We start from the raw sequence: 26,795 nt of genomic DNA, 5'->3' as shown, positions 1-26,795 counted from the left end.
TTGATGCAATTTAAAACAGACATAATTGAAAAGACAAAAAGGTAACACTCAGCTAAAAAGTGCACTCTGTTACTTATTATTCGTATCTTATTTATTGCGTTTTTTTCTGAAATGTAGCTGTGATGACCCTGAGTGGCAGCTTCATATCTGCAGCTCATCTGCCCAGTGGCTCTGCAGGAGACAGAAAAAAATGTCAGTAAACCTGAAAGCTGGGAAGAGTTTCCTCTATCACAGCCTGGGTTTTTTACGCATCGTCCAGAAGCCCAACTCACCTGAAGACCTGTTGGGCTGATCTCCTCAAGGCCTTCGAAGCAGCCGTGTTTGTGACGGATGAGATCCCCCCACAGCACGGGGCGGCGGCAGGACGGACACTCCCCCTCCACCGGCAGGAGGTTGGACAGCTCCAGGCCGAGGAAACGCCTGGCGAGGCAGATTAAGTGACTGTTCATCTCACACGACGAGTGGAAACAGCTCAGCTTCTCTGACGCCTGACGAAGAGAGAAAACATGCAGACTGAAAACCAGGCAGAACTGATCTCATGTTTAGGACTTCTCTCAGTAAAAGCCCAGACTTATATGAAGAAACTTCTGCAAATAGCTGTCACACAAAAACAACTAAGAGTTTAGTTCAGGGGTGTGAAACTCCGTTCCTCGGGGGCCGCTCTCCTGCATGTTTTAGATGTGTTCTTGCTTTAAAGCACCAGGTTTAAATGGATGACTTGTTGTCGTGCTCCTGGAGAACTTGATGATTTAGTGAGGAGGTAATTAAACCGTTTGAATCAAGTGTGTTGGAGCAGAAAAACCTAAAACTCCGGGGACAGTGGCCCTCGAGGCCTGGAGTTTGACAGCCCTGGTTTAGTTTAATCCCAGATTGATCCGGTGTTTAGGACTAATGCATGGTTTGGGTTATTATTGCACACTGCTGAAAGGCAATGGAAACACCGACTTACTTTAAGCAGCTTGTTGCAGAGGAAACACTTGGAGGTCTCCTCGTCCCCCGCTGACAGCTGAGGCTGCCTCTTCTTGGCCCTCACGATGCCAAAAGCGATGGGGATGTGCAGGGGGGGCTGCAGACTGGGCTCAAAGTCCATCCTGTACTCCTGTCTGAGCCAGCGGACGGTCAGCGGCAGCCTGCTCCACGGCGCCACTCGCAGCATGTTGGAGACCACGCGCCAGTGGAACTGCAGGCTCGACTCTTTCCTGGCACGCCGAGGAACGTGGGGGAGCCGCCGAGAGGAGTGCGGGTGCTGCCACGCCCACTCAAACTGACACCGAAACACCAGAATAAAAGCTATGTCACTTTACTATCCAGCAGAAGAGGAAATTCAGGACATTTGTGAGATGATGTAGGGGCACCAGATCAAACTGATCAATAACAGATTGAACTGTATCTTATGAGGAATCAATAATATTTGGATTATTTTCATTTATTTACAATTAATGTTTATCAGATCTCACCAACTGGAGGCTGTATCTGTTAATTACAGGGAGCTTTTACCTATTATCTTTAAAAAAATTAAATTAAATTTACACAGCTGAGTTGCTGTCATTCCCAATCACTTCCACTTTGTTATAACACCACTAACAGCTGACTGTGGAATATTTAGTCGTGAGGAAATTTTATGACTGGACTTTATTGCACAGCTGGCATCCTATCACGGTTCGCTCCTGAGAGTGACCCATTCTTTCACAAATGGTTGTAGAAGCAGTCTGCATGTCTAGGTGCTTCATTTTATACACCTGAATTCAACGATTGTGAAGGGTGAGTGAATACTTTTGGCAATATAATGCATGTATTGGTTTCTCTGATCAGACAAAGTCAGCTTACAATGTGTTTTTGTTGTTGTAAAAAAATATTGAAGCTTTTCATTTCCAGTAACCCGTCACTGGACCATCTATTGAAGCTGTGAAACACCTCTGGATAAAGCAGAGAATCTTGTGCTGCGAGCTCCTCTCACTTCAGTGAACTTACCCTCAGGGCAGCAATATCTGAGGGGAAGCCATGGATGATGAGGACCATCTCCCTGATCAGAACAAGAGGTTATAAATTATAACCAGGAGGATTCCTCACAGACCACATCGTGTAGTGAGGGCAGGCAGCACAGCATCATAAGGATGTCTCACCATGGTCCTCTTCCACTGGTCCTCTTGGCTCCCCCTCTGTGTCTCCCAGCGTTGTGTTGTCCGATCCGCCGCTCGGGGTTCACGGTGAAACCGATGTAGATACGACCCTTGAATTTCGGGTTGACGCAGTATAGCATGTACACACCAAAAAAACTTTCAACCTCTACTACCATAGTAAATGAATGTTAAACTCTGTGCGCATCTATTATTTCTAATTATTTTAAACGTAACTGGCAAAATATTCTAATTCATAAACATTGTCGCACAGCGAATTGATGTTTTCGGACAGCTACTGTTTTAGTGGGCCGCAAAACTGCCTGATCAAAAATGTAATTCCAAAGGACGCTTTCCATCTCTTTGTGTACCCAAGAAAACTGCACGTTATACAAATCAAACAAATGTGATTGGCTCGCTTATGTCTAAAAAATAGGACATCTGTATTTAATGTCACTGTAATAATTAAAGTAATTTAATCAGTCTCTATACAAGAGCTCCTAATGTAAAGATTCGTTATTTTAAAAACGCCTCCTGTCCATGCTGCGCTGTGATTGGTCAGTTTTCATTCGTCACGTGACGATAACCCGGCATTCGTGAACGTACATCACAGAAACTAAAATCAGCAGAAAATCTCTCAAGGTAGCATTTTCATATTTGGAAACTTATAATTTAGATTTAAAAAAGGAACTTATCCGACTGAGAAAATGTAAACTTGTAGAATACCGAACGACTTCCGGTGTCAGCCTTCTGACTGTTTTCGTCTCAGAGATAAATAAAATAGCTTAGCTAAACAATAATTAACGATTCAATATGCATTTATTTCTTGCAGGCATGGCAGTATCAGCTGATCACATCCGGGATAAGCTTACTAAAGAGCTCGCGGCAGTGCACGTGGTAGGTTTCTCTGCCTGCTGATATTTCTACATTTTCAGGATTTACGATTAATTTTATTGTCATTTATTTGGGTGTTTCCACACTAAAAGAAATGGCATGTAGATTCACCCCCAGCTACATGCATAAACTATAAAAACGTTTTTATTTTATTAATAATAAGTGATCGAACTACAGAGGTGCTAGCAAAATAGTATGGAGCTTTAAGGTTTAAAAAATACTTTATAGTTAAAATACTTCTGTCTCTTAGCTTTGGTCATTCTCAGAGCTTGCCTACACCACCATCCAGTGGCACACTGTGTATTTCTTTAGTTTTTGCATTTCAGTCTGATTTCTGACTGATAAGCCATAGCAACAATAATGTGTTGTTTGTGTGTTTGAAAATAGCCGCTTTGCCTAAAAACACTTAGTAATTATTGCTTGACAGTTTCAGGTTGAACTATTGAGAAAAATGGTTTTATTCTTGATGTAAATGTCTGCATGATCATCATCCTCCCACCACCGTGCTTGGCAGTTAATATGGGAGGGTGGGGGGGTTGTTTGTGCTGGCATGTTGTTTTCTTTTCTCCTAAAGTGGTCTCATCTGGACCTTTATCTTTTCATAGGACAGTGGTGCAGAAGTCTTATGGTTTAAACTTAGCCATACTCTCCTGTTTGTTTGTTTGTTTGTTTGTTTGTTTAGAAAAGGCACCTGTGGCTCAGCAGAGCACTGGACTGAGACAAACAGCTCCAATTCATACTTTTGCAGTTTTGGTCACTACCCTCCCATACTGTCCTGGGTACAAAAAAAGAAGCTCTGTACTCACTTTGGCAGCTTCCTCAGCATTGATGATTCAACCCACAGGGGTACTATTAGTAATATTTTCTGTAGTTCGAAGGTAGGCTGGTGTTTGCCTAATGCCCAACCTCTAACTTTAAGCTCAGAGCATTGGCTCGACAAGGACCTAGAAATACATAGATTTAGCATGAAATTGAGTACGAGGTGGTGGTACAAAGTGGTGAAAGTACAACTTAACCTATAATCCGCACCAAATTGTTTTTGAGAAAGACACTTTTATGTCATTTATTTGAACATTGCATGGTTGGACCTCAGGGTAAGTATATTAGGACGTCCACTTCTGGGAATATTGGCAACTGCCTTGAATCTTGAATATTTTTCACTTGAGTAATCTGTGGCGTACAGTGTATCTGTGAAACTGGGGACATTTTCATGGACAGCATCCACAGCAGTGACCGTCCCCTTGAAACAAAAGTGTCAGATCTCCGAGTTAAATGTTTCGCTGCGTGATCCCTGATGATGTGAGGCTCTGTCTTGTGTGTTTCAGGATGTGGAGGACACCTCCCAAAACAGATGTGCAACCAGTTTTAAAGTGCTGGTGGTGTCGCCGCAGTTTGAGGGGAAACCACTGTTACAGAGACACAGGTACTACACTCCGGAGTTGCTGCAGACATATTAGTTTTGTCATTTGGTTCAGCTGCTGGTATGTGTCCAATTGCAGGATATTTTTCTGCATGTCTAGTACAACCCCAAATCCCAAAAAAGTTGGAACATTGTGTAAAATGTGACTATAAACAGAATGCAATGATTTGCAAATCATAGTAAAACATAGTAAACATATCAAAATGTTTAAACTAAGATAATATACCTTTTTAAAATAAGGTAATTTTGAATTTGATGGCAGCAACACCTCTAAAAAAAGTTAGAACAGCTCCATGTTTCTCTCTGTGAAGCATCCCCTTTTCTTTTAACAACAGTCTGTAAACATTGAGAACTGAGGAGAGCAGCTGCTCATGCCAGAGGCTCTAATGCACCCCCATACCATCAGAGAGGCAGGATTTTGAGCTGTGGGATGATAACATGTCGGATGGTTCCTCTGCTCTTTAGTACAAAGGATGTGGTGTCTGTAGTTTTCAAAAGAAATTCAGATGTAAATTACTTGACCCCAGAACAGTCCTCCTCTTCCCCTCAGTCCATCTTAACTGAGCTTTGGTCCAGAGAAGACAGCAGAGTTTCTGGATGGTGTTCACATCTGGCTTCTTCTCTGCCTGATAGAGCTTTAAGCAGCATCAGTGGATGTCAGGGTGAGCTGTGTTTACAGACAATGATCTGTGGAAGTGTTCCTGAGTCCATGCAGGGATGTCCAGAACAGAATCACACCTGTTTTCAAACGTGATCAAGCTGATAACATAGCATCAAAGACCATCCATCACTGATCAACAGATTACTGATAGCCATCATCTTCAAGTGTCACGATCCTGATATCGAATGATGTAACGGGAGTCACACATTTTCATACCATAATAATGTCATTTTTTTAAGGAAAAAATGTCATTTTCTTTTGATGAGGTCTTATCTGTTTTCTAAAGTTGATAGAAATAGTTGCGATCCTGAGATAATCCCACCTAAATGAATTACAGCAGGTACGGCCAGACTTTGCTTCCGTACTGAAACAATAAAGAGTGCTTTAAATTTTCAGACTAACCTGCTCATGTGTAGTTGTTATGTCGAGCAATGGTGATCAACAAAGTTTGTGAGTCTTGTAACACTTCCCATCATGCTCCCCTGATGTCATTAAAAACAGTTCGAGAAGTCTCCAACCCTCTCTGCTTTTCTATAAACACAGGTGGATCCACCTCCAGTTTCACTCTGGCTCTTTGTAGTCTGAACCTGTGTGTGTGTGTGTGTGTGTGTGTTGGCAGGATGGTGAACACGTGTCTTGCCGAGGAGATGAAAGAAATCCATGCTTTTGAACAGAAGACCCTCACACCGGAGCAGTGGGAGAAACAAAAACAACAGTGACGATCGCCCGGCCGCGCTGCATCACATTCCCATCTCTTTGTTACTCCTACCAGAAAACTGGCCTTATCGTGTTTTTCCGCACATGGAATAAAATGGTCGCCTGAGCTGCGGTATTCATTTCAATTCACTGAAATGCTCTGTTAAAGTAAAACCTGCTGCTGTATTTTGCTGTTGCATCATTGCTTGCTGTGATTGACGGGACCTTTTCAGGATTTCGGGAACGAGAAGTTTGAGTTCTTCATTTATCGGTTAGAGCTGATGGACCACCTCGGCGTGGATGGTAACAAAAATGTTCAGGTCTTCTTGTTGTTTTTACACATATTGGAGCTTTTCACTCCTTTTGAATTCAGCTGATGGAAAATAAACCCAAATCAATTCTTATAAATAAGTAAAAAAAATGTAATAAAATTGAGTCATGGAGTAAAAGAAATGCCACCCTCTTTCAGTTCTAGGGTTTGACGTGACAGGACATAGAAAAATGACGCAAAGTTCTTCAAACTTAACCTCAAGTGAACATAAACACAGCAGATTCCACCTTGTTGGTATTTATTAAATAAAAATGAGGCTGAAATGTTTGAGCTGTGTGTAAAAACCTTTTTCTAACCTCTCATCCAGCAGAACCTCCTTTAGCAGCAATAATTCTCAGTAGTAGGACTTTATCAGCCTCTCGCGTGGTTGTAGAGAAGTTTTGGCCCACTCTTCTTTCCAACGTTGCTTCAGCTCATTGAGGTTTGCAGACTTTAGTTTCCTCTCAGCTCTCTGAAGGACTCATCACATCATTTTAATCGGGTCGAGGTTCTGGACTCTGATTGGATCGTTGCAGCCCCTTGATTCTTTTCTTTGTGAGCCGTTCTGTTGTAGATCAGCTGCTGATCATTGTTCTGTTGCATCATGACCCAGTTTAGTCCAAGCTAAACTCTACAACGGTGGCTCTCATGTTACTTTGTTAACTCAGACTTCCTGCTTTAGTTTCTGAGTGAAAAGGAGTTTTCCATTCATCATTTGATGCGTCTTTTGTTCAAAATACACAGATTAAAGATATATTTTTAAAAAAACTCCACCTCCTCTAGACTCCATTCATAAAGAACAGCAGGCTGTAGCTGTGAAGAAAATTCACATAATGACAGGAAAACACTGTTGCCACAGTTAAGATGAGAGGAATGTCCTTCATATGAGCTTCTTACTGATGGTTAAGTACAAGAGTTTATCATGGAGAGCTCCTCCTTCATGAGACTGATGACTCTGACTTTCAGCTCTGTGTACCTGACTAAGATGCAAATCCGTCTTTGTGGAATAACCATCAGGCCCCGTGGCTGCAAACTGAGCCTCAGTCAGCTTGACAGTTTCTATGAGGGGCTCGCGCTGATATGCTGTTTTTTGTTTTGTTTTTTTCAAACATAGTGCTTTGCATTGTGGGTAAACACCTCTACTTTGGGCTACATTGTTCCAGAAGTCCTGTGGTTCTTATAGTCTGGTGCGCTTTATATATGACAAAAGTTCTAAAATTGACCTTTCATTGACAGTGAGTCTTATGATCTAGTGCACCCTTTAGGTAATACGTTAATCTTTCTCTCCATGATGGACTCAGATAGTTTAGAAATGACCTTTGACCTTTCCCAGACTGATGAGCAGCAACAGTTGCTTCTCTAAGTTCACTGCTGATGTCTTTCCACCTTGGCGTTGTGTTAACACACACCTGGATGCTCCAGAGCAGCAAAGTAACTAAACTGCTGCTTTTCTGGAGCCGGTCCCACCGATAATGATCAGCAGCTCCTGGTTGATCCAAACCTCTGACATCCTGTGGAACCAGCAGGAGATGGGCTTAATTCTTCACACTGATTTTCCACTTTGGCTTCATGTTTGTTCAGTAAATAATGACACGGTGGAAAATGTTGGCTTTTTGTTCACCTGTCTCAGGTTAAATCTGAATAATTTAAGAACCCGATCAAGAACAGATCTGTTTTTTTTTATTTTTAGACGAATTACTGAAAGAGGGTGGACTTTCTTCTTTTGCGTGACTATAAATCTACCTTAAATGTTACAAACAGTTTTCTTTGACAGCTCTGGAATATTTTCCGTTCTCCTGGAACGTTACAGAAACATACCTGAGGATGGCAGCAACAGAGCAGTCTATGCTGCACTTTAGTGCAGATCAGAACCCTTAACAAACACCAGATATAAAACTTCAAGTGAAAGCAGCAGTTCTACGCGACAGATCGACATTTTACATTAGTTTGTTGAGCTGCCTCATTCATGTTTGGGTTACGAAGCACTCAGATCGGTCCGTCAGACAGGAGTTTGTGACACTTTCAGCAGCTGCTGTTTCAAATAAATCCAGATATTACTAACATTAAGGCTCAGATATCGAGAACATTTAGAGTTTATATGATGTCTTTGTTTAATGAGTGGTAAACTGGAACCTCTGACTGTTCTTTGGCTTAAAGGAGGATCTGTTTACATACTAAATAAACAGCATTTTCTACAAAAATCCAGTCTGAATGTCGAGTGCTAAAGTTTCCTGAAGAAGCTGAATCTGAGTGAAAGCTAAAAGAAGCAGAAAAAGCTCAATTCTAGCTAAAAGCTAAAATTTGCAAAATGATATCTAAAAGCAGCAAAGCATTAGCTAAAAGTAAAAAAAAGAAAAAAAAAACATTTGTTAAAAGTAAGAGAAGGCTAGCCAAAAGCTAAAAGTAATAAAAGGTTAGTTAAGGGTTTAAAAGCTAGCTAAGTTAAAGTAGCAAAAGGCTAAGTAAAAGATAAAAGTAGCCAAATGCTAGCTAAAAGTCGCATAAGAAAAAAATAAATAAGTACACTGAAGCAGATTTCAAAGAGAGTGTTGAAGGATCTCAACATATTTCTATGGGGAAATTGTCATAGTTTGTTGTTTTGATTATTGTCTTGTTTCGGTTTGAGTTCTTGTTTCAGTTTAGTTTTTCCTGTTCATGTTTGTTGTCATCATTCACCTGTCCTCTGCTCAGCAGTTTTCTGGTTTCCTGTCACACCCATTCTCCAGCTGTCTTCACTTCTAGTCACACACCTGTTCCCACTTCTCCTCATCACCCTCTGCTTTAAAACTTGGTCTTCCTCTCCACCTCCCTGCCGATTCATTGTTGTTTGTTAGATGTTGTTTGTTCATGTCGCTCTTAGTATTGCCTTGCCTTGCCTTGTTTCGTCTTGTCTTGTCCCGCCTCTGTTAATGCCTGGATTTTTGTTAGAGTTTGTTTTGCTGCCACGTCAGCTTTTTGTTTTCTAGTTTTGTTATTTTATTAAATCAGTTTTTGTTTTTGAAAAGATGAGTCTGCGTCTTGGGTTCGCCACGCTCACACCGCATTCTGACAGAAATACTCATAAATAAAGTGAAATATCTTGAAAAATCAAAACATCATAGTACCCAACTCCTGATTGGGCTGAATGTTTTATATGGGTAATATATCAAAATATGCAGAAGTAGTTAAATTGCAAAATATACATATATACATATGTATATGTATATATAAACAGTAGTGCTGCAAAGTGCTTAGTATAGTAAGTCTGTAAAAGCAGGTGAACCACTTGATGACCTGTTCCACTTCTGATGACCTTGGTGTGAAGTCCACCGTGTAAGAGCCAACACGCCGTGTAGAAACACGCTGATCCATCTGTCCAACTTGTGTGGATTTCCTTTTGCAGCAGAAAACAAACTCAAAGTTACTGTCTGAATGAAAAGGACAGCAGTGGGAAAAGATGAATAACATAGTGTTTGATGGAGCCGGACATTTCTTAAAATAAGGCTTTTGTCTGATTCTGTTCCAGCGGCCCTTCACACTGGAAGCAGTATGAACAATCCTCCCAGCAGGACCTCGGAGCGGACAAACAAACTGCAGCAGGTTCAGAGCTGGCTGCTGAAGATCAGTAAAACATCCAGGGTGTAGCCAGTGTTTTCAGCTGCAGTATATTTATCTCTGAGAGGGAGGAGAAGCATCGAGGAGCCAGCATGTTTATAATAGTGAGAGTTTGTTCTTGTACAGCAGCTGCATCTGGACAACATCTGCCTCCAAGTTTATCTGAGGTTACACAGAGAACAACGTGTGTTGGAGAATCATGCAGAGACTCATAAAAACTAAAGGCCTAGGAATCCTTGGAAAAGTGTATTTCACCCACCACTTTTCATTACGCAGTTTTAGACTAAGATAACCTATGTTTAGAAATAGGGGAGTTCGAGCCGTTTTAGCTGTTTTGTGCAGACATTTAAAGCCCTTAGACAATGAGCGGTCAAAAGCATCCAATGTTCCATGATCAGTGAACTCACCATCAATAAGTTCACTGAGCTAAACTGTGAACAACACTCAAAATGTAGAAGACAGAGTGTAAAAACAGGTAATGAATATGGATGAGATGATTATTGCTACAGTATAAATTATTTGTTTTTTGTTTTTTTCAGTGAGCATGTGTAGACGTGTCAGAGAGGAGGGGAGATCTCAGACAGACCCCCTGCCTGTGAGTTTTTTAGTGCTTTGAACAGTCTGCTGTCAAGCTGAGAGGGGGGTGGGAGCTCAGTTTACCAGCTTGTCTTCCTTCCTGATGATCAAAATGACAGAACAATGAATAATAATAAGAATAATAATACCAATAATAATACCCCGCCCTTTGGGCTGTGATTGCTGGAGACGGCACCATCTCTCTCTGACCCTGTACAGTAAAATGGGTAAGGAAAATAGATGTAATAATTATTATTATTATTGCTAGCAATTTTGTAAAGAAATACAGCTGGATTTTCTCAGTCTTTTTGCTAAAACTCTATTTATGTATGTGGAAACTGTTTTCCATTTTTGGTCAATTCTGTCTACGTCGTTTGTTTTTCTGCTACCAAAAGTCGTAGCACACTATTTCCAACTGAGCTGGACATTTTTATCTATTTCTAGGTTTTTCCAAAGCTAAAGAAAAACAAAAAAAGACAGAAATCTTAATCCAACCTCCTTCAAACACCTTTCACATGGGAAGTTGGAGAAAGTGGTCAGACTACCTTTGCTCAGACTGCTGCAGTAAATGAGATACCCTGAGTAATCTGCGACACGCCTCCTGACGGCAGCACGCCATGAGACAACGAGCTGAAAGAAAAACAAACCCACCTGCATGGTCACCACACTCATTGGACTGCTGGTTATGGTCATGGTGGCCCACAGGAACCGACAACTAAAGGAAACAAAAACCCAAGAGTTTAACAAACAAAACCTGCACCTATGACTAAAAATTTGGTTTTGGTTTGGTTTGAAAATATACATTATCACGCTTGTATTGTATGAATGTCTTTAATAACAACCATCAAACTGGTGGATGATCTCCCCAACTGTGAAAATGCAAAACCGTGACATAAAGCCCGATCATCACTTGAGACACTGAAGGGTCAGCAGAGTCCCTGGAAGGAGGGCTTTCAGCAGAAATCAGCTGCTGGTGGTTGAGCTAATGGAACCTAATTGATGGATCAACTCCTGCTCAGCCACCTCCTCCTGGTTCTCACCTCAGTGCACATGTAAAGAAGCCTTTATGTGGGTGGTTTCAGCTCCGGCAGAGACATCAAGCTGTTTAATTCACCGTCAGTAAAACAGCACAAGGCCGACTTATTGATTTGGCTTCTAATTCCGGAGACAGCAGGGGATGCTTTTGTGGGCTATGGATGCAAATTGCTATATTGAGCACAAGCAGCACAGAGTTTTCATCTTCATCAGACTGTACGGAAGTTGGCAAGGCTACCTCTCTCTGGTAATTGTCTTACAGCCGTTAAGATTTGTTGTTTAATAAGTTCAGCATCTTTTAGGTGAAATGTTTTTATGGTTTCAAGGAGAAACAGTTACAGCGAGTAGTGTATTGGTTTTATTATGCAACCTTTTTCTTTTATATACTGACGTGATGAAGAGACATGAGCGCTGTTCTCAGTGACGAGCAGATTCACTCCCATCACACACTCCCAGTGAAACCAAGACACACACACACACACACACACACACACACACTCTCCCCCACACCAGCTCTTCCATTAACAGCCCTTGGGAGGGTAAGTGGTGGAAGTAATCCTCACACATCGCCCCCTCCATGTATCTGTTCCATGTTCTGTGATGGATAAAATCACATCAGAGCTCAGCCACTTCCTACAAAATAAAACAAAAAGATTGTTTTCTCTATCTTATGTAAATGAGATGTTGAATTAAACACAGAGAGGAACTCCTTTAGTTAGTCATCTGACCTTGTCTTCCTTCTCTTGAAGGAGCTGTTTCTGTCTGTGTCTTTTCTTTTAATCTGGGAATTCTGTTGTTCTTGTGGATTTGATTTCATTCTCATTTTGTTGGTGTTTTAGGATTAAGTTCTTTGGTTCTTCAGTGGACGGATGGTCACATTCGGGTTAACAGTGTTCTTGTTGCAAGTCAGAAAACCATGAAGATTTGCTAATTGTTGTGCTCAATAACCAGGCTAGCTATTACTGGCAACATAAGCTAATAGAAAAGCATTTTCTGTGTTCTTTGTGTCAAACGCTGTAGCAACATGTCCACTCCTGGTTTGACTATGAGTGCAACTGATTTAATGATGTCCAAACTGACAAACATGACAAACTTCAGCTATCACAGCTTTTCACACACAAGTCAGCCATATTTGAATTTGAGATCAGCAATCCCTGACTTTTTAAACAGAAACTTCAAACCTTACAGGATGTTCTCGTTGATATTTCCAACTTGGAACTTGAGAATTCTGACCTCTGAGTTCAGAGTGCACCAATACTCCCTTGGTGAAGATGTACTCTGGTTCCTCAGTCTCTTCCTGTTTGGTTATTGTAGTTTTGTTGTCTGTCCTGGTTTCCGTTCAGCCCTGTATTGTAGTTGACTTCTGTTATCCTGTTTATGCAGGATGTTATGTTATTTTTCCTTCAACCTCCTTCCTCCAGTGTTCTGCATTTGGATCCACCCTCTCCTACCATCCACCCCATCTAGATGCATACTGTGTTCAGCTACACGGCGTGTTCTTATTTAAACCCAACATTTTAGCATTTGTCATTCATTCCACAGATAAGAACATGGAAGAAACTGATGCGGAAGTTGCTGCTGTGTGTTTGGTTTGGACTTTACAAGAAGACAAGGAGAACAGAAGACAAGCTGTCAAATTAGAACAACAGAAACACCAGAATAACCAGGAGATGGTGAGTGAGACCAGACTGATGTTTGGTCATTACCACAGGCTCATGGCTCAGATACACTGAAGTAATGTCACACAGAAGAACAAAACACCACACCAACTTAGCCACGCTTACGCTTTAATACACTTTTCTATCCTTTAACCCAATCCATACGCAACATACATTATAGAACGCATGATGAACGTTGTATATATGTGATACAGGTCACAAGATGTAACTTTTTACAAAATACTTTCTTCATGTTTTCACCCACCTAAAAATAATTCTAAATATGCTAACATATGTGGCAAAATGCAAAGCAGTGTGACAGAAGCTTTACTTTCTTCTACTGTATTGCTTCCCCCTGCCTTACAGATCTTTTCTACTTTTCGTCTTATTGCAGGTTACTTATTTATTCGTATATGTATGTATGTAGTAAACCTAAAAACAAACAAATACAATGATATCTTTGCTGTGGGTGTGTTGCCTTTGTGTTTCAGTGATCCTTCACACATGTGCACATATCAGCACCACCAAAACAGCTTACAACTAACATTTATAAGAACCTCAGATTTTTTTTAAAAGTCTTTGTCCCTGTCCCTGTCCTTGTCCGTGTCCCTGCCTCTGTTTAGTCCCTGGACAGGTGGCTTTTGTTGCTGACGTCCAACATGGCATGCAGCTCTCCAGGCTCGTATCCCAGCAGGCCTTGCAGGTTGCAGACGAAGCGGTAGACGTAGCGTTTGCCGGCTGTCTTGCGGATGATGTTCTTGTCGTAGTAGTAGCGTAGGCCCCGACTCAGTTTCTCATAGTTCATCTTGGGTTTGTTCTTCCTCCTGCCCCACAGCAGCGCAACCTGAAAGACACGTGAGCATCAGAGTACCTGAGAAGAGCCACGATACGCCTGAGAGGAGCGCCCGCCCGTTCAATAATGAGTCTGAAGAAGAGAATGAGTCATTTGAATTCAGTGTCCTGAACATTTTACATTCTGTCACGTTACAGCCACAAACTTCAAAGTATTTTATATCATACAGCAACACAAAGTAGTGCATAATTTTGAAGCGGAAGGAAAATGATACATGGTTTTTAACATTTTTTATAAATAAAAGTCTGAAAAGTTTGGTGTGTATTTGTATTCTGCAACACCTGAGTTAATACTTTGTAGAACCACCTTTCCTGGATATGTGCCGGGGTGAGCCGTGTTTGTTTGTTGTTGATATAAAATGTTGAAAAGAGTCCTAAACAAATTATTTCAAGAGAAAATTTAGAACTTAGAAACAATGGAAGTCAATGAGAGTTTGGATGATTGCACAATGCACTCTGGGAGGATTTGGAAAAAAAAAAAAAAAAAGCAACAAATTTTTAAAGTAGTAAACCAGCTTGTTGCCTTGTAGATTCAGAATTCCAGTGGTGGCTTTCAAGACTTTTTTTTTGTAGGGAAAACTTTGTCTGCTTTGACCATAGACTTTTATCTCAGCTCTGGTGCAAGAACCACAGGAGGAGTCCCACTTCTGCCACCAAATTATTAAAAAGCTAGGGGAGACAGGAAGACCTAGCTCGTCAATTTTTTATCAATTTATTACAAAAAAAATGTCATGCAGAACATCTCAGGGACGAGACCGTTTAGGGCGACAGAATCTGTTTGCTGTAAGGATGTAAGACAGTATTTTGATGACAGTTCTGTTACACCTAATAAAGACTTCTCAGATGACCTATCACTAAATCTGTGCACAACAAGACATACTCTGGGTAAGAGCAGACAAATGAAGAAAGAAGACAAAAATGCCAATGTTTTAATGTTTCAACTGTATAAGAACTGCAAAAATTGTTAGAAGAAGAAAACTTTGCAAACTTGTGAAAAGTTAAGACTTTCATGCTGCCCAGTGTCACTCATTTGGTGGTAAAATCTTCACAGATCATAAAATTAGAACTAAGATAGAATAAAAACATCAAAATGTAGGTTCAGTTATGCAACGACCAACTTTAGGAGACCTATTTAAACTTTGAATATTGTTTCTACTGGGAAATATCATTCAATCATCATTCAAACATTTAGTGAGCTTCAATGTTTTTGCATTGGCAACGGCAATAAACCTTTTATTTACCTCATCTGGATCCGTTAGCTTAAACTCCCACCCATCTCCTGTCCAGCTTATACACGACTGACAGCTGCGGTCTGTCAGGAGCTCCAGGAGGAACTGCCACAGCTGAATGGGACCACTTCCTGAGGAAATACGGCAGAGCAATTCAACAGCTAAAATAAAAAAAAAGTTTGCAAATTTTATGTAATGCCAAAACTCGACCTAAAAGCACAGATACTAACCAGTGTAACCAGCTAGGATGGCTGCCGGTATCACAGCTTTGCCCAGAACTGTTTTGTTGCTGACGTACTCTTTGAAGCTCAGGTGTCTCTGCTGTGACATGAAGACGTCCTCAAATGGACTCTCTTCTGTTGCTGACTCTGTGTTATTGAGTGGAGCGCTCCATGACAGGGAGTTCATAAAGTCAGAGTCACAGGTGTGAGCCATCTTCATTTCTGACTGGGTCTCTGTAAGTACGCACCGACAGAAAACACATGACGAGACAGGAAGAAATGTTTTACATGAAAACACAGCACTTACTGAAGCACCTGTAAAAGGAAAGCTTTGGTTTGGAGAGAAAAGTACAAATGAAGAGTTAATGTTTTGCCCTAACTAAACTGTGGTCAGTAAGCTCTGACTGAGGATATTGTCAAGTATTTATTCATATTTAAACAAATCTCTAGTTGTCATGATTGACAAATTTGTTTCGGCAATAATTCCACATCATTTGGATTGCCTCGTGGTTTGGATTTTTCAGCAAAAGCTGAGCACACAGTTACACTCGGACAACAGACGTTTTCTTCACAGATGAGCAGATTTTCATAACTTCGGTGGGAATTTTGACTCCAGTCGGATTTCTCTGGGGTACTGTGGCAATACCACAGATAATCATGACACCTCAGTTTCAAACATCCTCACAGCATGGTGCTGCCACCCCCGTGCTTCACTGTAGGGAAGGTGTTCTCAGCATGATGAGAGGTGGTAGATTTGTCTTAGACATGGTGTAAAAGTTTTAGCTTAGTCTCATCTGACCACAGCACCTTCTTCCACGTGTTTGGGGACACCCTGAACAGGTCTCCAGGCCATCACAGGGACACAAGGAGACAAACGAGACAACACTTGGTACATCTAACGTAACCTGCATGATTTTGCTCTGTGGGAGGAAACCAGTTTACCAGGAGAAAACCCATGTGTGCACAAGGAGAACATATATACTCCACCCAGAAAGGCCTCAGATCAGGAAGCAATCCTGTGACCTTCTCACTCTAACCTCTGCTTCAATAATTATCTGTAATTAAAGTAAAAATCCAAATAAAATCCAAGTACAGGAGCAACAAAATAGTAAGCATACCAAAGGAGGTGAACTTACTGTAAACATTCTGAGGAAGCTGAGTTTTCTTCATGACTTAAAATACATTTTCTGTTGGCTATGATTACTGTTTCATAATTTATATAAAAATTGGTACATTTTTCAACACTTATCAGAATTTCAAACACCTTTACTAAAGAGTGACTTTAAAAGAATAGCTTTAGGATAGCCTGAAGAAAGACTTCAGTCCGTTTCTCCACACTCCATCCTGTATGACTCCATGACTCATGGCTGATAAAGTACTTGCTATCGATACCTATTTGACAGAACATCACTTAAAAAATCACCAGGCTTTTCATTTAACCTTTGCCTTTAGATCCTGAATATAATTTTTTTCAGTTATCACAGATAAGTCCAAATAACAAATTCAAAATCCAGAGTTTTCAGCATAAGTTGTGTAAGATATAAAATCAAGTCACAACTTTGTATTTTTGCCCTGTGAAGAGAGGCATACTGTCTCCTCACTACAAACTGTTTTGCAATTTGAACAGAAACCAAACAAATGTGATCACACCTTTTTGTCATTCTGGGAAAAACAGCATATGATGAGCTCCACAGAAATAAGGATTCATTTGTAAAAACAACAACAACAAAAAACAAAGATCACTCACCTCCAATCCCTTCTGTTTCTGGTGTCACCCGAGCAGAGCTGACGCTCCTCTGGGGATCTTCTGTTTTCATCAAACTATAACCTTCAAGTTGCACATTCACAGGCTCCAGAGTGAGGAGGTTTGTGCTCTCAGCTGCATGATACTGCAGCTGGTAATTATGTTTGTCTGAAGGATCTGCAGTATAATCTGAGTAGGATTCTGAGGAGGAGGGAAAAAAACAAAACAAAACAGTGCAATAGTATTGCATGTGATGTTATCATATGGAGTCTCTAACAGCCAAACGTGTAATTATCTTCGTAGGTTTGAAACTGGCAGCAGGATGGCAGCCTGCATGAGGGCAATAAAACACAGTCTCTGCAGAATTTCATTTCAATACTGACAAATTTCACCAGAGATCCCTCTATATTCTTAAAAGAAACAGACTTGGTTAAAAGACAGAGGTGGTATTTGACTGGGCTGCAACGGGTTAGCAAACGGCATTCATGAAGGAGTCTCCAAAATGTCTCCAAAATGTCTCCAGAATGTCTCCAGAATGTCTCCAGAATGTCTCCAGAATGTCTCCAGAATGTCTCAAGACATCCATGGGGGTTCTGGTTCTCCAGTCCTGTCACTAGAGTTTTAAACATGTTCAAAAAATTTGTGCAACAAATTTTTTCTCAAAACAGTTGCAGAGTCATCATGGATGTCTTTAACTCGTCTCAAACCCATCTGAGTTGTGTCATGGGCGTCTCTAACTCGTCTCCAAAGCACTTGAGCTGTATTTTGACTCCTGCAAGGAAGCTCTCCTCTGACATTAGACAGCTAAGGCAACTGTCTAGGTATAAAATTTACACTGGTGGTAATATTTATTGAAAAACTGTTTTAAATCTGCTTATCTTCATTATTAAAGTGTACGGTACTTGTACGTGACATTGGGCTGTGATTTTCAAAAACTGGCCGTTCAAACGGGGTTACATGACTCTCTGGTCACTTGGCTGCAAACACTCAGAATTCAAAAAGACTGCTACAAAAAATGCTTATTTTCTCACAATTATCCCACAATTCTTAGTCGCCAACTAGTCTCCCAACAGCTGCAGCCTAGTGTGATACCACCTTTACAACAAAGAATGAATGTTAAATAAGCATTTTCTTTTTATTGAGTTGGCTTAAATAGTTCATAACAAAGTTTACAAACAAAGCTTTCAAACCATTTGTTAGAGATGACACTCAGCTACTGCCACGCCACATTTTAGCTCAATATCTATAAAAATTAACTGAGGTATAACCTTTTTGTGTGTAGGTTGATGTTGGTTAGCTGTGACAGCAGTGTTGAAGGGGACTGACTATAACATTAATCAGCTGTAGATTCACTTCCAATGATTACTTTCTGCTAGTTTCATTAAAGTTTGACCAGTGGTTCATGAGATACTTTGGTAACAGATAGGCACACACAGAGACATGGGTAAAAAAAAAAAATTGCCCATGTTTGCCCTTCAGCAGCAGGCGAAAATGAAAAGTGCCACAGACCAACAGACAGATGGACGGACAGGAACAGGTGGGCATGGTTGGTAGACTGTGTTGAATAAGACGCTGTGTACCTCTTCTCATGGTCTCCAGGTGCTCCCACTGGATCTCCCCTGCAGCACAGTCAGACATCAGGCCCAGGAAGGCCTCCCTGTCCAGGCAGCACAGCTCGCTGCCCTGCAGACCCCTCAGCTCGGAGCCCAGACACTGGAGGCCGAACTCAGCCTGGCACCAGTCCAGCCAGTGGTTCACCTCCCACTCTGACCACAAACTAGGATCTGAACACACGCATGATCAGTCAGTGTTTATATAATGCCCAGGTCAGTGTTTATACTTCCAAATAGATTCATTCAATCCATCAGGACTAAAACAAACAGAAATTAGCTCAGGTCTCGTACCAGGTGGGAAGTGATGCTTGATTATTTCCTGAGCGAAGCCGGCAAAACTGGCTTTCACCGCCTGGCTGAGGACCTCCTTACTGGTAGGAGTCAGAGGAGGGACCTCCAGAGAGTCCAGCTCTGGGACAAAATTAAAATATGTATTTAAAAAATCATTTCACAGTACAAACTGTTTATTTTCTGTTGTTACGTGATTTATCTTCAGAACAAAATCTTCATGTGTCTCATCAGATAACCTAAAATATTTTCTTTAAGATCATGTAAAATCATAAAATGAGAAAAAGAAGAAAAGAAAAGCACCAAGCAGAAGCTTCACTTCAAACTCAGGTCCTCCACCAGAGGTCTGGGAGCTTGAGGGTTCTCCTCAGTATCTTAGCTGTTCCAAGGACTGCACTCTTCTGGACAGAGATCTCTGAGGTTGTTCCTGGGAACTGTTGGAGCCACTCTTCCTGTTTGGGGGTCACAGCACCGAGTGCTCCGATGACCACTGAGGCCTTGACTCTCCACAGCTTCTCTATTTCCTCTTTCAGGCCTTGGTATTTCTCCAGCTTCTTGTGCTTTTTCCTTAAGTTACACTTACATGGGACTGCTGCATCTATCACCACTTCTTTCTTCTGTGTCTTATCTATCACCAAAAGTGTCTGGTTGATTAGCCATCACCTGATTGTCAGTCTGGATCTGGAAGTCCCACAGTATCTTAGCCCTGTCATTCTCCACCACTTCAGATGGAGTCTCCCACTTTGACTGTGCAACTTCCAGTCCATATTCAGTACAGATGTTCCTGTACACTACTCGACACACTTAGCTATGGTGTTCCATGTATGCTTTGCCTGCCTGCATCTTACATCCTGCTATTATGTGCTGGACTGCCTCAGGGGCATCTTTACACAGCCTGCATCTTGGGTCCTGCCTGGATTAATACACCCCGGCCTCTGCCATGATTAGTGCCTCTGTGCTGTCCTTCAGTCCACCCGTCTCAGCTGCTGGTAGAATTTGTTGATATTTGTTGACTTTCTTCCTGATGTACCCCAGGATCTTGGTTGTTTGGTGTATGGTGGCTCTGATGCTCACTAGTCCTCTCCCTCCTTTCTCTTAGTGTACAGTCTCAGGGTGCTGGACTTAGGGTGAATCCCTCTGTGCATTGTGAGGAGCTTTCATGTCTTGATGTCAGTGTCTTGTATCTCCTTCTTTGGCCAGGTTATTATATGTATTTTATTTATGTATTTTACTTTATTGTGTTACTTATATATTCTAGTTAGTTTGTGCAAGTTAATTGTTGCCTGTGTTTGTGTATTTTGTTTAGTTCGATCCATTTTCTTAAGTGTTTTGGCATTATCTGGACGGATGAGAATTAAAATAAGATCGGACACATTTTCTGCAATTTATCCAAGATCAATAACATGAATTATCCCTTTAGAATAAATAAAAAATAAACAAACAATTAAACTATCTATAAACCATTTTATGTGCTTTTGTTTCACTGTATGTGCTACTATGATACATCATTCAGAGAATCGTATTGTAAGTGAAGGACAGCACATTAAAAACAGCTTCCATCCCAACCCAAAACATTTAGCATCATCATCACACATAAGCAGTTGCACACAAAAAATATATATATTTTGTATAAGAAATACAAAACAGTCCTACCAACCCTAAATGTTACAAATTAAATATTTAGTTGACTCTAAGTTGAATGTATTGATGTCAAGCTTGCTGGTCTTTCATTTTTTCGCATTATTTAAAAAATGTCAAAATAAATGATCATAAAGTTATTCAAAATTATCATTATCATCACCAACATCATGCAGTTTTGTTCAAGACAAGCTTCTTTAATTTTGTCCTTACAGTGAAGCTAAATCTGCCAGTGAAAAAGCCACAAAAAGTAAGAGTATCACAATATCTACGTTATATTATTGATTATATTTAATAAACCAAAGTCAGATGTACACATTACAGTTACAATACAGTAATAAACACTGAGTGCTCACCAGTTACTTTAAATAATTTAAAAACTCCATATTTCTAGAACATGAAACAAGTTTTTTCTGTTTGATAATTAGCAGAGAATCGAGTGGATTGATCCTAAAATTGTTCTTTTGTTAATCGGGGATAAATAAGAGACGGAGGGTCTTTACCGTAAGAGTCGCAGTCCATGCTGATGTGTGTGGAAGTGAGGGATCAGGTGGACTAACCAAAACTCACACAGAGGGGATGAGCTTTTATCATGATGGCTCGGTGAGAAGGAGGGGACAGGATGTGAGGGACAACTGTCACTCATACGCATGTCGGAGGGACCCAAAACATCCACCTGTGGCGCTAGTCAGAGCCTAAAACCTCCAGCCAGGTAATGCACTCGTAAAGAGGGAAGGTGATATGGAATTAGGATTCAGAGGCCAGAAGAGAAGCGATGCACGACCTCTGCTTTTATAACACACCAAGTGATTTGAGTTTTTTTTGTTTTCAGAAATTTGCATCAGAATACAGTTTAAAAAACCACCAAAGCTCGTTCCCTCATCTGTTTTTGTGACTTGGACCTCATTCACACCTGGTTCTGACATCCGTCCTGGGTGATCAGATTGTGTTCAAATAGCCTTAAATACAGGTGGGAATGGTCTCAGTGCCACTGAAAACGTTTTCACTCACATCACCTTCACAGCTGGTCTTTTATACTCACACTTCTGCCAGTGGTGGACTTTCTAATTTATTTTTCATGCAAGGCGATGCGGACACGAATGATTCTGAATCCTTGTGCGTTACATTACACCCTGACCTTTGGAGCCATGATAGATCATCTCAGGTTAAAGATACTAAAACAGCCATTCTCACACTACAATAGAACCAAAGACAAAATGGTGGAAACACTGAAGCATGTGGGCCAGACAGCCCCAACATGGACATCCATCCCCACAGAATCTTATATTTCTCTACTCAACATTTTCCTTTTTGTTCATTTAGCAACCAAAATCTTGTGTGAATGAAAAACTTGTTTTATACTGCAGGGTAGAGAGATTCTATGTTCAGGATTTTGATTGACGTGATTATAGATGCATCTTGATCCAACCATAACCGTTTTTATAATCTCATCGCAGCCCTCTGAAACACAGTTGAATCAAACTGTGAGGCGCCTGAAGATTCCCACTCCTAAACTAAATGCAGTTCAGCCTGATCTTTGATGTAGGATCTCCTTCTGAACAGAAGCAGCAGAGTTATTACCTGTACATCTCAGAAAAAGTGCTCTGACACAGTTCTGTGAAGTCACTAGTCACTATATTACCTAACATATCACATCTGTTAGGTAATTTGGCTCATCAAGGGATCACTCTACAAAAATTTGACTCAGATGGTTCTGAACTGTGTTAATGTCAACATTATAATAAAGTTGAATGTATTGATTTCACAGAACCATCAGGAGACCTGCTTCCACACCGATCTGACAGCTCACTGTGTGACGTGCATCTGCAGAGCGGGAAACATTTTACTGCCTGGTGTGAACGCTCTCAGAGCCGACCAGCTGCAGTCCAGTCACCAAAGGTGGTTGTTAAAAGTACATCTGAACGGGATTTTAAGACCTCAGTTGGAGTTTCATGAACCACTCAACAGATTTTCAGAAAGTAATCAATGGGTCTACATTTACACCTGATTAAATTTTGGACTTAACCCAATTCAAGATGGCTGCCATAGCCAACTGACCTGAAAATCCAGTTTTACAGCCGTTCCCCTTCTTCAGGGGTCGCCACAGCGAGCAAACTCACACGAAAGGTTTGGTAATGGTTTTACACCGGGAGCTCTTCCAGAGACAACCTGGGCTCAAACCTGCAGCTACCGCGGCTGTCAGTTTTATGTCTACTCCGGTAAACTTTATTGCAGTTGTAGCTGGGAGTCTTCCACAACAGATACTCTGAAAACAAACAGATCACAAAATCCTTGTTTAAAATTTCCCATAAACTGCTTGTAGTCAACTTTTACTGTTAGCAAAATATCTCACAAACTTTCCGAAAATAATATTTGGATGTGCATCTTTGACTGATTAACCTTTGGAGTCACTTTTGGCTGCCATTGCCAAAGTGACCTCAAAACAAACACAGAATTAAATACTGTAATTCACAGAATTTTACAGATAATGAGCTAAAACCTGGTGCGGCAGAAGCTGAGAGTCCTCCAAAACACGTACTCTGAGCGTGACACGTCACAATATCGTACGGGATTGTGCCCAATGTTAGTTTCAAGGTTGGACCAAAACGACTTAGCCATCGTTTTTCATCATAAAGTGATCCGAGTCTAAAACTCTGGCATGATGTTCGGCCTTTAATTGAACGAGTTTTAAGAACATCCAGAGCTGCTGAAATGGGAGACACGGACTTGGTGATGTGACAGTTACCGGGTCATTTCAGGTTACTCGTTTATTGAACTAACTCAAACCGTGACAGTGTTAAAGTTTCTGTTGTGAGGAGCTGTTTCTGCAGCCCCACAGCAGGCAGACAGGCATGTGAGGGGAGCTGAAGCACGAGATAATGAAGTTACAGTACATCAACAATGTTACAGTACACGGCCATAGACTCGTCTATGTTTCACACACAAGTACAGCAGATAACACACATTTTCTGAAGAGAATTTCAGTCATGTTTCAGGCAAGGAAAGATCGCTTGCATATACAATGAACCACACAAACATGCTGAGGAGATCTGAGCTGAAGGGCTCCCCTATCCACTAATATTAGCTCTAATAATAATAATAATACAATAAATACATTCAGCTAACACCATAAAACAGTTATAAGTGTTTTTATGTTGAAGATTATTGTAATTATGAATGTGCTGCAAACATGGAAATATGGCTTCCTCTAAAAACCCTCTGGCCACAGGTGGCTGATGTGGTTTTCAACAAACAGCGCTGAGATTTATCTGGATTTCTGCTGGATTTTTGGTAAAAAGGGGAACAGAAGAAACTTGGCTAACATGTCCAAGTTTGGTTGAAGACACTACTGAGGGAGTAAATCTTTATGTTTCCAATCAAATCTGCTTATTCCACAACATTTTAAACCTCTAAGTGTTAATAAAACTTCATCGTCTCACTAAATTTAATCAAAAACGTGTTTTTTTTGCCAAAGTTCTAAACTCGCTACGCTCTATAAAGGATGACTTTGAGTTAAAAAATAGATGCAGAGACAGGAGACATGAGCCCATTTCAAATAAGTGCAAGATGAAGTGGAAGCTGTAGAGTTTGTACAAAGAGGTTCTGTCCAGAAATAATGCCACAGTACAACGTGAGGGAGGCTACAGGGCTGGTCTCTGCAGGTCGGACCGTCTGCTGAGCGGCGCGGTGAAGGAAAGGAAGCGGCTGTGGTGGCTTAGCGAGGATCGTCTGGGGCGGCGATCTTCTCCAGACTGGGCTCTATTCCCCAGATCTCCCTGGCGTACTGGGAGATGGTGCGGTCACTGGAGAATTTGCCACAGCCGGCGATGTTATAGATCACCTTCTTGGTCCACTCTTTGGGGTTCTGCTTACAAAAAGTAGGAAGCGAGGGCACATTAGATCATTAATAACTTGAACAGTGTTGAGTTAAAGCTTGAAAATTATTCTCACCAACAAAAAGAAAAGAACAACATAATTTGGAGCACACTTTGACAGGGATGTATATAATTTGATTTGGAAGCAGCTGACACATCTAGAACAGACACTAGAGGGCATTGGTGTGGGTGTGGAACGATGGTGTTATCAGCTGGAGCCTCCAACAGTCAGTGAAAACAGAGAGTTAAGGTCAGCAAACCCAGATGGTGGACTGTAGACACCTTTGACAGCATTACCAGAACTTGATGGAGTTTGATAGGCGTCACATCTTATTTATTTTATGTTTATGTGAGGCCGGGTGGTCAGGTTGTGTAATTGCCTGGCATGTGGGGCGAACAGATGTTATAGTGGCCTGATGTTGTAACCAGTGGGCAGGTGAGGGCACCCACGCACAGCTGGGAGATTCCAGTCTCCCAAGACAGAACACGACAAAAGGAGGACGGTCACTAACATTACAGAACCTCAGAACATCTGTGCAACAACAACTGAACTCCAGAAGATTAAAGGAGCCAAATTAATATGCATGGATAAGTGGATTTTTCAAAAACTGGCCATTCAAACCGTGGCCACACAGCTCGCTGGTCACTTGCTTGTAAACACTCAGAATTCAGTGAGACGGCAGCGAAAGATCTGCATACTTTCCTACAGTTTTCCTGCCATTTTGAGTTGCCAAATAGTCTCCCAACAGTCCCAGCCGCCTATTCTAATCCTCGTAGACCTGCCTGCTGCACTCTGAATTAGCTGCACTTTATTAGGACAAAGCTTTGTCAGGTCAACGCATGAGCTCAACCGAACGGTACACATAAGTCCCGAACCAAGACAGGTGAGCCTCAGAGTTGTTTTTTTCATGAACAGTTCCATTTCTAGTACACATGGTTGTGCCAAGTGGAGAGGACCAATCCTGCCATTGCTCCTGAGGGACACACTGGTGTTGCTCTTGGCATCATGGTGGTGGGGGGGGGGGGACAGGGTGTGACTTCAGGTCATTCTGATGGCACAGCTCTAGGTCAGAGATATCCTGTGTCCACACGTCTCACCTCTCCTGAGACAACACCCTGGTGCTGTCCTTCAACAAGACAATGTCCACACATGGCACATATGGACTGCCTGCATCATGTCGTCACACCCTACTGATCCAGGACCAGCAGTGAGCCCGAACTGTCAACTCTGTTATCCTTTTGATCGGATACTGGAATTAGTCTAAGAATCACATGACCTTTCAGCTCAGAGTTTTATTTGATTTCCACACCCAACTTAGTCTGCTGTTAGACCACATAAATCTGACAATCACTACACCTACATAACAGGGTTATGACTCAGGATGTCCGATGGCATGAGCTAAAGCTTGGTTCCTGGTTAGTCGAAACACTGACCTTGTAGAGAGCGCTGACCTTGTCTTGACATTTGATGTACTCTTCATAGTCTGCAAACACTTTGAACCTGCAGCACACATATATGGTTATAAAGTGGGAAAAAGTGGCTCTGTTGCAGATCAACACTATAACTGAACGTTTCTATTTTTGGATGGTGTTAATAACCTACTTTACACAGAACAAGTACAGATGCTTTTCATGGTCTTATTTTCGCTTTAACATGACATCAGAGGATGAATGTTCCACAGATTATCAGTGAGCTCTAACCTGTCATGGTTCATCAGCATGTTGACCAGGTCTTTAAAAAGTCCTGGCTGAGCGGGGCTGAAGAAACCTCCGGATATCTGATCGATTGCCTGCTTCAGCTCTGGGATTCGGTTGTAGTACGACACAGCGTCATACCTGAGGACATCAGACATCAGACACCAGGTTAGAGCCTGCAACATGTAAGTTATTCATTAAAAAAACAACAACAAAAAAACATTTTAAGTCATCTTGAATGCTGATGTTACATTCTCTGTTTTCACTTCAAAGTAAAAGAAAAAAACAGTCTCCATATCCTCCTCATCTACTTGTGCTCTGTTTGGTGTAAAGTGTATAGAAAACGTTTCTCCCTGCTTCTTTTCTGTCGGAGCTGTACGCAAAATGCAGTTGACTAAAACGTGGACCCGCTCTGGGGGCGTAGGTCGCCTGTGACTGATCTGTCGTCAGGTCGCTGCACTCATCCAAAACATCTGTGCTGAACCGCCACGGTACAAATCCATGTGCCGTCACGCCCCAACGCTTCACATATACAGGTGCTGGTCATAAAATTAGAATATCATGAAAAAGTAGATTGATTTCAGTAATTCCATTTAAAAAGTGAAACTTGTATATTATATTCATACATTACATACAAACTCATATATTTCAAATGTTTATTTCGTTTAATTTTGATGAT

General features: G+C 41.3%; 4 protein-coding genes across 4 annotated transcripts in view; 1 reads left to right on the top strand and 3 right to left on the bottom strand.

Annotated features, from left to right (window-relative positions):
- Window positions 1–107: 107 nt before the first annotated feature.
- Window positions 108–2,502, bottom strand: slx1b (SLX1 homolog B, structure-specific endonuclease subunit). Its single transcript, XM_017427023.3, has 5 exons — window positions 2,124–2,502; window positions 1,972–2,023; window positions 950–1,264; window positions 273–488; window positions 108–171 (listed from the first exon to the last, which is right to left on the bottom strand). Exons 1-5 carry the CDS (start codon window positions 2,294–2,296, stop codon window positions 142–144), a joined length of 786 nt encoding a protein of 261 aa, XP_017282512.1. The 5' UTR covers window positions 2,297–2,502; the 3' UTR covers window positions 108–141.
- A 148-nt stretch (window positions 2,503–2,650) lies between these two features.
- On the top strand, window positions 2,651–6,237 carry zgc:112271 (uncharacterized protein LOC553698 homolog). Its single transcript, XM_017427019.3, has 4 exons — window positions 2,651–2,759; window positions 2,950–3,014; window positions 4,337–4,434; window positions 5,712–6,237. The coding sequence occupies exons 2-4, from the start codon at window positions 2,952–2,954 to the stop codon at window positions 5,809–5,811; spliced, it is 261 nt and encodes an 86-aa protein (XP_017282508.1). The 5' UTR covers window positions 2,651–2,759; window positions 2,950–2,951; the 3' UTR covers window positions 5,812–6,237.
- Window positions 6,238–13,254: 7,017 nt separating this feature from the next.
- Window positions 13,255–17,143, bottom strand: LOC108242281 (protein c-ets-1-B). The gene is made up of 4 exons (XM_017427026.3): window positions 17,011–17,143; window positions 15,273–15,497; window positions 15,055–15,173; window positions 13,255–13,805 (listed from the first exon to the last, which is right to left on the bottom strand). Exons 1-4 carry the CDS (start codon window positions 17,078–17,080, stop codon window positions 13,581–13,583), a joined length of 639 nt encoding a protein of 212 aa, XP_017282515.2. The 5' UTR covers window positions 17,081–17,143; the 3' UTR covers window positions 13,255–13,580.
- A 4,306-nt stretch (window positions 17,144–21,449) lies between these two features.
- The window catches only part of LOC108242298 (glycogen phosphorylase, muscle associated), a 23,820-nt gene continuing 18,474 nt past the window's right edge, over window positions 21,450–26,795 (bottom strand). The window contains exons 18-20 of the mRNA XM_017427064.3: window positions 26,123–26,257; window positions 25,856–25,922; window positions 21,450–24,411 (exon numbers count right to left, since the gene is read on the bottom strand). Coding sequence (XP_017282553.1) covers window positions 24,262–24,411; window positions 25,856–25,922; window positions 26,123–26,257 — 352 coding nt within the window. The 3' untranslated portion in view covers window positions 21,450–24,261. The remainder of the gene's footprint in view (window positions 24,412–25,855; window positions 25,923–26,122; window positions 26,258–26,795) is intronic.

This window comes from Kryptolebias marmoratus, linkage group LG7 (genome assembly GCF_001649575.2).
Source record: "Kryptolebias marmoratus isolate JLee-2015 linkage group LG7, ASM164957v2, whole genome shotgun sequence".
Lineage (NCBI taxonomy): Eukaryota > Metazoa > Chordata > Actinopteri > Cyprinodontiformes > Rivulidae > Kryptolebias > Kryptolebias marmoratus.
This window is presented reverse-complemented; position numbering and strand designations above follow the sequence as displayed.